This window comes from Larus michahellis, chromosome 1 (assembly GCF_964199755.1).
Source record: "Larus michahellis chromosome 1, bLarMic1.1, whole genome shotgun sequence".
Lineage (NCBI taxonomy): Eukaryota > Metazoa > Chordata > Aves > Charadriiformes > Laridae > Larus > Larus michahellis.
Window position 1 is genome coordinate 54,393,171 of NC_133896.1, and position 12,712 is coordinate 54,405,882.

The 12,712-nt window shown below is 46.0% G+C and overlaps 1 protein-coding gene across 1 annotated transcript in view; it reads right to left on the minus strand.

Annotated features, from left to right (window-relative positions):
* Window positions 1-477: 477 nt before the first annotated feature.
* Window positions 478-12,712, minus strand: part of PLBD1 (phospholipase B domain containing 1) — a 42,115-nt gene continuing 29,880 nt past the window's right edge. Inside the window, exons 7-11 of the mRNA XM_074577258.1 lie at window positions 8,582-8,782; window positions 8,327-8,467; window positions 3,574-3,759; window positions 2,298-2,404; window positions 478-738 (exon numbers count right to left, since the gene is read on the minus strand). Of these exons, the coding sequence (XP_074433359.1) occupies window positions 571-738; window positions 2,298-2,404; window positions 3,574-3,759; window positions 8,327-8,467; window positions 8,582-8,782 (803 nt within the window). The 3' untranslated portion in view covers window positions 478-570. The remainder of the gene's footprint in view (window positions 739-2,297; window positions 2,405-3,573; window positions 3,760-8,326; window positions 8,468-8,581; window positions 8,783-12,712) is intronic.

The window sequence follows — 12,712 nt, forward strand, 5'->3', positions numbered from 1 at the left end:
CAAACGCCACGGAAAGCCATGCCCTGTAGAGAACAGGCACACTGGTCTGCCATGGAGAACACGGCCTTGACTCTTGTCCATTACTGACATTCCTGGATGAGATGCAATTTGCAGCACATCTCGCAGGCACCACTCAGACAGGAGGCAGACGTCCAGCCAGCGCTGAGATAAGGCCACCATGGCCCAAAGCAGCCACCTGGCTTGGGCCAGCCCTGGAGGCAGGTCCCGTGTTGCTACTAGAAACAGATCACTCTCATTGATTGCATTGCGGTTCACTCCTCCTCTGGGAACAGCTGTGATGACGGCTCAGATCCTGGGAAAGCAGTGCCATGCCAGCCTCCCATCAATCCTAGTTAGAGGAAGGGCCACGCAAATAGCTCAGAAGAGCAGAACATGCATTGGGCTGCACGGAGGCAGCTAACGTCAGTACAAAGTGCCTTGCAGGCCGGACAAGGGAAAGCAGGTAAGGCACAAGGATGTGGACATCCAGGTCGATTTATTACACACAGGAATGAAAATTTCCATTAAAAAAAAAAAAGAAAATCCCATTTGGGAATATAGATGCTGGGTTTACAGGATTGGCCTCATGGTGACAAAATGGAAGTTGTACGATTCTGGCAGGCCCTGGTGTCGCGTGTGGTTAAACCGTCTCCAGGTGAAGACAGGGAGACCGCCCTGCACTGGGGGGCCATTGATTGCAGTGGCTGTGAACGCTGAAGCCAGGCGGAAATCAGACACCTGTAATAAAAGACAGGAGTTGAGGGCAAAAGGGTGGCCTGGTGCTCGACACGCGCCCATCCCACAGAGGGGGAACAGCTCCGGGAGATTTGATAACAGTAAAGAAAGAGAGCAAGGGGAAATGCATGCTGGCCAGGCAGCATTCCTCCCCTGCACGGAGGCATCTTCTGCCACAGACGTAGCAAAGCACAAGCCCACGTTGCCCTCCAGCCCTTGCCCTGTCCAGGCTGAGAGAGGCAGGACTGCCCTCAGGACAACCCTCCCTGGGTTTGGGTGTCTCCAGAAGAGCTGGAGCCGCAGCAGGCAGCCTAGAGGGTCTGACCCAAGCTCTGCTTGGTGTTAAGCACTGGGTCTGTCCCCTGAGGGCACTGTCAGAATAATTCATGAAAGGACGCAGACAGCACAGAGTTAATATTGCTGCCCAGACTCTGCCCTGTTCCTTCATTATCTCCCAAGAGGTCCCCAGCCTGCTCCATCTTTCCAAACCCAGAGATACTAAAATTGCCTTTAGTGTTTATAACTGCCAGGTTTCACCTCTGCTCTGGGCTATTTCTCTCAGTGCCCTTCGTAGGTCCCCTGTCCTCCCCCAGCCCAGCCCATTCCCCTTGCCTAATTGCGCTAGCAAAGGCACCACAACCAGCGTGCACTGACCTACTCCCTTCCCAGACACTCTTACACAGCAGTTTTCTGCGTTCCTCATAATAACCAGCTCTGGGAGCTCCTACTGGCCACTACAGCAGGCCTGGGCTTGTGCAAGCTGACTGGACACACGCAGCACTGGCAATGCCAGAACAGACCCCACAGGGCCCGTCCTAGCAGCCGAACTCACAATCCAGAAAGGCAGCGGGCTTGACCCCACAGGATAAAACACTGTACGACTTCCCAGCACACCAGGACTTGACAGCTGCTCACTCAGGTACTGCCCCGCAGCAACACCACCACACAAACTGCCTAGAAAAGCTGCTGCTTTCTCCAGGCCAGTGGGTCTAAGGATTTCCCCACATCCCCCCAGAAAGTAAAGCGATCTTTACCAAACTCTGCTCAAAGCAGTTTCACAGAGAGGTGGAGCCCTGGAGCAGGGTGTCTCGCTACAGAGTCACGCTTTGTAAAGGTAAAGTTAAAATGAGGCTGAAAACACATTCCTGTGGGGTCTGGGGAGGCACCCACACAGTCCCCATGAACAGGAGGCTGAGGCTTGCAACAGTCACCTTCCCCGAGTGATGTAAAGATTCATTTCAGCCTTCTCTTCGGCTCCTCCTGCTGCAAGTCTTTGAGTTTTAACCCCTAAACACCACAAGTTCCCACGGACGTAATTCTTTTGCACATCTCCCCCAGTATCCTCTGCCCTCTGCCACTGTGCCAGGGCTGGTGTCACGGACAGGAGATAGGACTCTGCACAGAATTACCATCTCAAGATGTGCTGAAGCACTAGGACAGCATGAAAAGAGGGAACAGACAGACCTGGCCATGCTTGCCCTAGTGCAGGAAAACATGCTACAGGTCTGACAGGAGACAAATACAGCAAACGTTGAGCAGATATTGAAATGGAGGTAATCTACCTTAGAGTCATAGCAGCCTGCAGGCACCGGAAAAGAAGGATTCAGGTCTTCCCGGCAGCAAATGGTGTTGCACGGATTGCGTTCGGCATAAGGATCACGCTGGTAGTCTGGGAAGAAGTGTGGTGGGGAGGGAAGGAAGGAAGAAAAGAAAACAATTAGTTCCCTCACAAAAAGCCTCTACCACTCATGCAAAGTGCCCCAGCCACTAAAAGCTGGGTAAGTGCACTGGCTGAAACATGGGTCTATCACATCCCCAGGTACCAGCTAGAAGTCAGTGTTTGAGACAGGATAATAAGTAGACAAGCTCCTAATCCAAGTCCATACAGTTATTCCTGCATTAGAGGTTGGCAGTGATGCCCCTGGAATCACAAACATCTGCAACTCCACATGACAAAAGCTTTGTCATCAGAGAAAAGGAACTCTGTCAGGAGAGAAAAGCAGAAGACAAAAGGGAAGGGACAGGAAGGAAAGGGAGAAGTGCAGCAGTGAAAGCCTTTGTTTTCCTGTTCTGGACTAAAGTAAGTCCGAGCAAAGAGCAAAGCCTTCAAACCCCCACTGCAGTAGCTGCAAGCCACGAGGGGAAGGTGGACAAGCCTCAACATCTATGAGCCTCCTGCTACTCACAGCCCAAACAGTAGCAATACCCCACCCTGGGAGAGGCCTCCCGAACCCCAAGCCCAGTAATCACCATGCTCCCTATAATTGGGAATAAAAATATAGCATCTAAAGCTATCTGTACTTAAGAGATGGGCTTAGCGAGAAGTTAATTAAACTGGTTTTAATCCAGTTAAGGAGAACCCTGTCAGGGAAAAGCAGAGCATTACCTGCCAAAGATCATTCTGCCTCAACATGGGGGGGGTGGGGGGGAAGAGGCCAAACTGACCTGAAGTTTTACACTAAACTCTCTGGTCTGAGCTGACCTAACTCTTGCTTAGGATTAAATGCTTTCAAGGTCGACAGGCTGTGGATGTATTGGGTAACAGCAGCCCACAGAGTCTCTTGGAGTGTCAGAAGCTCTCCATAAAGGTCAAACAGCAAGCCCAAGGGCCTTTGCTCTAGAAGGAACCCCGTCTTCTTTCTGTTAGAGTAATTTTAGCCTGGTTTCCAACCTCGACAGTAAGCTTGTATTATCTTTTTGCTTTGTATGCGCTCTGCACCTAGGGGTAATACAACTCTGATCTGTATGTCAGCCTGCCACTTTCCTCTACAATTCAAGAAATAAAAGTAATGCTGCCTTATTAAGATCAGCTCCACAGTACATAAACACATGTCTTACTGTTGTATCTCATGATGTACTTCATGCTTTCCAAGCTGGTCACCTTGCCCTGGTCTCGACGGAAGATTTTTGCTCTTGGAGCAAGTTCGTAAGAGAAATCCATGCCATACTTCTCGACATATGCTGCGTACCCACTGAGATTGTAAATCTTTTCATGGAAAGGGATATTGTATGAAGGCCAGTAACCTGCCAGAGACAAAACCCAATCTGTTAGTAACTTAGAAAAGCTGAACACTCTTGTTTATATCAAAAAATAAACCATTTTCCATGCTGCATTGCCTGAACAGCATGTCAAGGAATAACACATCAAACTGGTTTGAACACAAGAAAAATACAACAATAGTCACTGGCATGACCAGGGTTGACTCCCAGTATAACACCACTGGAGACTGTACCCACGCAACCCGGCCCCCAGACTTCCACCCTGAGGACTCATCCTGCAAGACAGCTGAGATCAGACTTGCAGGAGTCTGAGGTGAACACGCAGAGCGGCCACAGCCCTCCGACAGAGGCTTCCCTGCTGTCCTGGTTTCAGCTGGGATAGAGTTAATTTTCTTCCTCGTAGCTGCTGTGTTTTGGATTTAGCATGAGAAGAATGTTGATAACACATACTGTTTTAGTTGTTGCTAAGTAATGTTTATATCAGTCAATGACTTTTTCCCCACAGAAGCAGAGAGGGAACAGAGGCAGGACAAGCTGGCCAAAAGGAATATTCTGTACCATAGATGTCATGCTCAGTATATAAATTGGGGCTGGCTGGGGGGCCAGGTTCTGTCATCACTGCTTGGGATCGGATGGGTAATCGAGTGGTGAGAGTGACTTGTGTTGTATCAATTTATTTTTTATATTCTTTTACCATTATTATTGTTATTGTCATTTTCCTCTTCCATTACTCTTCTATTAAATTATCTTTATCTCAACCCATAAGGTTTGCTCCCTCTTTGCTCCCTCTTCTCCCTGCCCTCTACTGGGGATGGGAGGGAAGGGGGTGGTGCAAGGGGCTGCATGGTCCTAGTTGATGGATGGGCTTAAACTATGACACCAGCTCAACCTCAGAGGAGTGTAAGATCATTTAAGTCCACCAAACTTCCCAGCAAGAGGTTTGAAGTCACTCCCTTTTTACCCTCCACTTCCCATCTCACCAAGACAGAAGAACACACCCCGTCAGGGATGGACGCGCACAGACTAACCACAGAGCTAACAGGGGTGAACAGGAGGCACGTCAGCAAAGGACACACACACACACGCTTTGTGGCATAGTGTTTGGAAAGCTGTGGTTCCACACAGTGATAAGGAGAGACGGGGGATAGCTGTGTTTGTCAGTATCTGCCTTTGAGGGTTAAGAAGTGATCGATCGGCAGAGCAGAGCCCTGCCCTAACTTTTCCAAGAGCAAGTGTGAATCCTGCAGTTTTGTTAACTCTAAAGAGCAGGACTGCCAGCCAGAACACCAGCGAGTGGTTTAGGCAGGCTGACATACAACTGCCTGAAACAAGACTAGTCTAGAAAGCAGAAAAGCTTGTAAAGAGCCAGAAGACCATCCAGGTGAGGATCTGGGTACCCCAAGTCCTGGAAGAAATAAAAATAGATACCTATACCTTAATGTTTAATTATATTTTTTTTTTTTTTGCCAGGAGTGCTTAGGCAAAGAGTATATAACATGAGCTAGTCCCAAGAGGGGCACACTTTCAGGTTCTCTCCAAAGCACTAGAGTTCCTGTTGTCAGTGAGGAATGTTGCTTCTCAAATCACACACAGCAGGATTTGGCTTCGAGATTTCCTATCTAGACCTGGTAAATGCAGCACTCCATGTATTAATTTCAGCCCAGCACAACGCGAGGAGCCTGGCTGTAAGATGCTCAAGAAAAATCAAGTGGGACTCACTGGGAATGGTATACAGACGTACAAAGCTAACTTCCTGAAGGACAGATAGACAGTGCAAGCACTGGGACACTGCCTGAGCAGAGGCCTTACCAGCTTGGGTCCTGCTGACGTTTGCTTACGTGACCTAGAGCCTACCTGAAGGAAACCGGTTGTGTACATGTTGTGTTGTAATACAGGCGTCCTCCAGAAATGAGCACACTTGCCAGCCTCTAATGACGCAGGCCGGAGGATATGGATACACCAGCTTCCAAACCAGTTGGGTTTAGTTGTGACTCAAAAAGGTGCTATTGCCTCACGTGAATGCAGTGCATACAGATGACCTCCTTCACCCACTTGAAAAAGCTTTTTGTTTAAATTGCTAAAACAGAAGCAGCTATTTGAAGTTCTCCTCCAGCAAGAGCTCTTCTGTTCCTCAGGCTCTGCAAGACTGCAAATCCCATGCAGACAGTGCAGCACCAAACCTAAGGTAGGCGTTACCCAAGGGCTACTATAAGCCAGGGAAACCTGCCTGTTAGGCCTGGCAGGGCGAACAGTGACAAAAACAAGTCAGAGGTGGTGTAAGGTTGAAAGGTGGGGGGGAGGTGCGAAGAGGACAATATAAAGGCAGCAAAAATTCTTCAAAACAGAACACCTTCCTCCTCTGCCCAGAGCAAAAGATCTCAGCAACATCACGAGATCAATGAGAAGATTAGGTGTATGGTGGAAGAGACTGAGATCCCGGGTTCTGATCTGATGTGATGCTTTTGATGCTGAAATGGATGCACTACTTACTCATCACCAGGAAACATGAACCGCAGCCCACTCCTATCCCTACAGTGGAGACAGTACTGCTCTCTCCCACTTCCTCTAAAGGATTCCCAATTTCTTTGTCAACATACAGAAAGCACCTTGCCATCGTTGCCTGGAAAGGGCAACATAAGAGATTCCTGTTTTTTAGAACTCACCTGCACTGGCCTAAGAGATGAGCTGACAGAAGTCACAAAAAAAAAATCTTTCCATTTTCAAAACGATATAAGAAAATGCTTGCTTTTTCCTCAGATACAGGGCTCACTACAGGAATGCCCGCCTCTGTTCACTTGAGAACTCAGTTCCCATTCTCCATTGTTTCTAGGTTTATGCTTGAAAGAGACTTAAAAAGCCAGTGCTGGTACAAACTCACCCTGACCAGGCCAGAGTGTCAAGAGCGTATTATCTCCAGATACCAGCTACAGGGCTATTATGCAGTGTGCCAGGGTCAGCTACTCTACAAACACTTTAAGCCAGCACTGCTCTTGAGAACAGCAAACTTCCTTCACCTGGGCTGCTCCAAGCTCTAGGGAACAGGGCAGGGGCCTTGATGGAACTCGCCTGGTGTCTTGCATGGCACGGAGGAGTCCAAATCTACCGCTCACAGGAGCAGTGCTGGCTTACAGCAGCTGAGGTCTCCAAGGCAGCACTTCTGCGGTGCTTAGCCCATCCTGTGTGCTGAGGACTGCCCTTCTAGTGTTTAAGCTACCAGAGACTGAATACTGTGTTATCCAACGCACACAAGGTGCATTTAGATACCTGGGAAAAGCCATACTGTAAATGTAAAATAATATGTAACTTCTAATACATGCTGCCACTTCACAGAACAAAGCAGCCACAAGATCTCCTAGGAGGCAATAAGTGGTCACTGCACGGCCAAGCCCAGGGGTTGGTCTCAGTCCTACAGGGAATCCCACACAGCAGCTCTCTCAAGTCACTGCTGAAAAGGAACTCAGGGAACACTCTCCGCCTGGCCTGCCTGCACAGGTGCGGCACTGCCATGGCATGGCTTTATTGCTTCAAGTGCCAGAGCTAGAGAGGTCTCCATTAGCTTTTTTTTGTCTGCACCACAATCCACAACACAGCACCGAGGATGTATTTCACCATCTGAAATAGGCACAAACATCAGAAGATAAGGTGCAATAGCCTACTTAAGTATCTTCAACGGATAAAGGAGCCAAAGAAGCATAAGGGGATTTTTCCAGATTATCAGTAAGACACATCTCAAAGCCATACTGACACTATGGCAATGCCTAAAATAAGCCAGGACCTTCCAAGGAGCCAGACACAAGGAAAAATTCCAAAGGGAAACAACTCCAGCCACTAACATAAATGCATTTCCAGTCATTTTGATGATGAAGAGCAATTTATCAGTTCACCTTCTGAGCATGTGATTAGAAGAGGGAGCACAAAACACCAGACACACACTTAAATCTGTGGAATGAGCTCAGGCTTTTGGATGCTGACATAAAGTGTCTAGAAAACACTTGTGAATGAAACCTGACAGTGGGTGTTTTGCTTCACCTAGATTCTTGTTTGTTTTCCATCAAGTTGTTGTTAGCCTTGCTAGAGGATTAAGGAATCTTTTAAACAGCAAGTATTTCTCAGATAACAGAGGTCCAGAAAAGTTCAGGAGCTGATTCTAACATAGAACTTCTCTCGTATTTAAAAGCTTATCTCCTTGTAGGGTGATGCACTCACCAAACATTTCAAGTAGCCCACAGGACCACGATTATTTGTACTGCTTCAAATAGACCTCACCTTTTTCCTCATGGGTCTCAGACAGGGCAAAATAATACCAGAAAAAAAAAAAGCAAGAAAAAGAAAGTAAGAAAGAAGGTAAAGTCTGTTTTTCCCTCCTCTGCTTCTAAGAAACACAGATGCTCACCACATTCCTGCCACAACATACAGAAGAAATGCATACGTTAACAGACCTGGCAAGAGAGGTATGCTCCCACAAAGCTTTCTAACTTGAAACTCAGCACTGGTGCTCAATAAACCCTTCCCAGGTACAAAACACGATTCTCCACCAGCTGGCACAAAGAGACAGCTTTCCTAAGCCAGTAACTACTACAGGAGCTACTACCTTTACGGAGAACATTTGTTTGATCAGAATACTCCACGAGGGTTGGAATCTGCTCAACAATGTACAGTGTGCCATCATCAAGGCTCTTCTGCAGCTTGACCTTTTTCAGGTCCAGCACCATGTACTGATTGTTGTAGGTCCCTAGGTATGAGAGCAAAGACAGTGTTACACATCCTGCCTGGGGAAGGAAAACGGTACAAGGCAGAGAGGGAACACATCCTTTTTTTTTAAGATTCACACGAAAAATGTACTTACCAGAATTGCACTTCGAGAAGGTTTCTGCCCAAGTTTTGCCACTGTCTGCCATCATGTTAGCAATGCGGACCCTCTGCCAAGCTAACAGGGATTCAGGCACCACTTGCTTGATGAGGGTTTGGTTGAACACACTGTTGGTAGTCTGCAACATTATCAAGCCACTGCCTAGTATGTAAAAGTCATCCAGGGACACCAAAAAGCCTTAAAGAGCAATAACACAAAGTTTGTTATCTTTGTGAACCTTTGATATACCCATAGAACAAAACAGAGAGACAAGCCAAGAGAATATGAATGAGTCAACTTGCGTGTGTTTGAAATCAAACTGTACAAATACGAAAAGATGAGGTGGCAACTTCTGCAAGTACTTTAAGCTCACCCATCAGCATAGTTTCTCATTTGTCATGCTTTCAACACACAACCTAATTCTTTGTCTACAGCATTTGCTTCCTGTTTTCATCCCAAATTTGGAAGTTTCTCCTTCATATGTCAAGCTATGTCTTACTCTTATGCTGAGGATTACATGCTGTAAATGCCTAGTGACCATTTGTTTCTAACAAAGAAATTCCTTTAAAAAATACAACAAAGTAAACGAAAACAAAAGTACAAGCTCCACAAACAGATTTTTCATCAGCCAGTTTCATTTTTTTATTCTGTAAGGACAACAGGTATTCCTATAAATTAATCCATTCTGGACTAAATCAAGCCAAGCAGAAAACTCTTCCTTCTAGTTTAATCTTTTCCAGTCTAACTATTCTTAAAAGCATCTCCAAGAAATGGGCACCTTTTAAATCATAAACCACATGCTGTATATGAGAGGAAGCTTTACCTGCTCCTCTTTCTGACATGTTGTCATTGGGTTTTTTATGCCAATCAGCCCTGCAAATTCAACACAGCCATGGATCTCTGGGCAGGATTCCCTTCCAGGTTACATGCCAACAGAAGTCCTAGGTCCAATTGCAGATCTCACACCAGGAGGTGATACACAGAGCTGCAAAGGTCAGCTATAATGCCATGGATAGCATGGTGACTACTTACGAAGCAGAAATAACTTGACTTTGAGATTCCCCAGTGGACACAGGGCTGCCAGGTTGGGGAAGAAACACAGTTAAATGGGCAAGTCATCTAGAACTTTGTCTCTTGCTAATGAGTTTTTAATGGTATCGCTCTTCAAAGAGTACAAAATGCTGCACCACAGCATAATAGCTGAGTTCCACTATGAAATCTTCTACAGCAAGCTTTATTAATGCACTCTGCAAACAAACTAAGGTCAGCAACCTCCGACAGCCAGAAAGACAACTCAGCTCTGCCTCCTGTTCCTGGGCTTTCATCAAAAGGCAGACTGCCTTCAAGCAAAAGTAATGTTTGAGGTCTCCGTTTCAGCAAGATTTCTTTAAAGTCTCAAATTCTCAAATCAAAACAGATCCAGGAAAATATACTTTGTGGTCACCTGTTCTCTAAAAATATGTCAGTATAGAACAGACAGAGCACCCTGGCAGCTTGCGGTTCCTAGTATTTTATTCTTGGAGACAGAAACAGCATCAATAAATTATGTACATCAACAGCAGAGTTCTCTCTCAAATAAGTAAGGACAGGAAGAGAAACACTCTAAACCTGGCTCTGCCAGTCTATTTTATACAAAGACATGGGATACTCCAGCAACAAACTGTTGTGCAAGAAGTCAAGTGCTTGCCCAAACAGAAACAAGAAATGGAATTGTTAAACAACTGTGATTCAAATTGAATGCCAGTTCCCATATGGGTGCAAATGCCAAGTGCCCTACTTCAAAATAAATCAGTTTTTTCTTCTTTTTCAATCAACAGCTGAGATAAAACAGAAAAACTCAACTCAAAGTAAGTATCAACACAAGGAATGATGCTGAATTAACTAAAGTTTGACCTCTGTAAATCCAATACATTGCAAAGTTCAGCTAAGCTGAAAACAAGGGGATTTCCTTCTGGGCCTTAGTATTTGACAAGTTTTATAATACAACGTGCCCTCCATGATACATCGTTAATAGCCTAATTATCCCAAGACAACATACACCATTTTGACTTAAGGCATAGTCACCCCTGAAACAAAGGGAAGTTAAACACATACACCAGGTTTACACAGGGCAAAGACATCCACAAAAATAAAACCTGTGTGAAGCCTACAGATACCAGCAGATATTTGAGGTCCTCTTGTGTCATTCTTGTCTTTTTAAGTATGTATGAGAATCTGTTGTAGTTGAAAGTGCCTTTTATGTCAACTGTTATCTCACTGTACAGTTCACCTATTTTTTTCTGTGAACCTATCTCCCATTTTTTATCAGCAACTCAAAAATCGATTCTTTTTTTTTTTTTTTTTCCCCTCCCTCCAATGAACCTGACTCTTCCTACACAGAAACAAGCAAAAGCATTTCTGATTGCATCTTCTGGGTGCAAGCCATTTAGATTCAGCTTCCAATCACCACTGGAAAACTGAAGTTTCCAGAGTCTGGAGTTTCATTTACCATGACAACGTTAACCAGTCAAGCAAAGTATTTTTTGACATCTGAGCCAGAGTGTTCTCCAGAGAGTCATCACACCGAAGAGTATGTGGGGAGTAACACACTCCTGGCAGCTATTGCTCCTGCAGAGGTAGGCTGCTGCTTTCTCTAGCAGATGGCATCAGCTTTTTTGGCATTTTAAAAGGTCATTGTGCTCATTCAGGTACAGAAAGGGTCAGTATTACAGGCTGGAAGTCAGACACATGAGGTCTAGCCATCATCTCACAGGGATGAGAGTAGCTCCTGGCTGAGATGCTGTGCTCTGGGCTGTAAACACACTTGACAATGGGAAAGATGTCTCCTCTGCGTTAGTTTTCTTAATCCCATTAGCAGCTGCTTCTCATGTCAAGACTGAGCTTCCACCAGCTGCCTGCCTTCCATTTGCAGGCCTCTCCTAGGCACTAAGCAATAGCACACCCCACACTACAGCACTAGCCTCTCATCTCTAAAGTGCATCAGACACTTTCCTCTGCTCTTGCCTCCAAGTTTTAGACAGATGTTGGAGGGAACAGGGAAGCAAGAAATGGTCTAGGCAATACTTCATGAGCAAAGGTGGTGCCCTGAATACACAGGCTACCGCCCTTTCCATGTTTTGTTCCTCCTAGCTCTTGCTCAGGCTGTGGGGAAGGATAATGCTGCACATTCTGATCCTGTATCAACACCAAATTACTTTCAAAGCAACGGATACACGTTACTTCTCTCCTGCCTCAGCGGCACATGAACAGCCATCCATCAAGACAACTTGTGCCATCTTGTTCCCATGTCACAGCCTGTGTCAACCAAGCAAGATCATGACAGCAGACCAGAGAAGCAAAGGTGGCAGTAAAATTCTTAACTGTTTGCTGGAACAGCTAAAAATCAGAGTAACATGCTTAACAATACTGTGGCTTAGCCCAGAAAAAGTAGGTCACTACCCAAAGCAGAGTGCTTGGGTCCAAACGGTAGAGTCCCTTTCTTATGAAACCTTGGGAGGTGCAACCTCCCTTCTGTCCAAGGAAATTTACAAATGTCATTAGCTAATTGGGCTTGTTTCTTTGAGTGGTCAATGGGGCAGTATTCAGCAATGACTGCACCACCACGGGGGTGGGGGTGGTGCTTGTTTCTCCGATCTTTTACTAGATACATCCTGCAAAACACAGTAGCTACCTAGTCTCCATCACTGCATTTCTTACTCCCCCAAAATGAGCACAGCTTCACTCAACATTTGTGAGCAACTGCAATGTGTCTGTACAATTTAAAGTTCTCTCTGCTCTGCATAGATTCACCAACCGCATTAAGTCCTTACATCCAGAGCATGAACAAGACGATGAAGTCAGAGGTGCCCAAGCACCTCTTGGTTCACAAAAGTTCAAAAACCTTGCCAGAGGTTCACAAAGCTGTCCTACATGCAGCTCTGCACAGATGCTTTCAACAGGAGAGAAAGCTAAGACTATGAGCACAGTTCTAGTGAGGATTAGGATTAGTGTGGAAATGAGCAGCAAGTGGCTAAATAATTCTGCAAAAGCAGAGATTTCTACTCTGTTCATTTCCACTCGACTGTGGCTCTGCGGTGCTGCTATTGCTCTGAAAGGGAGAAAGCAGCAAAGAGAAGACCTGCTGTAACA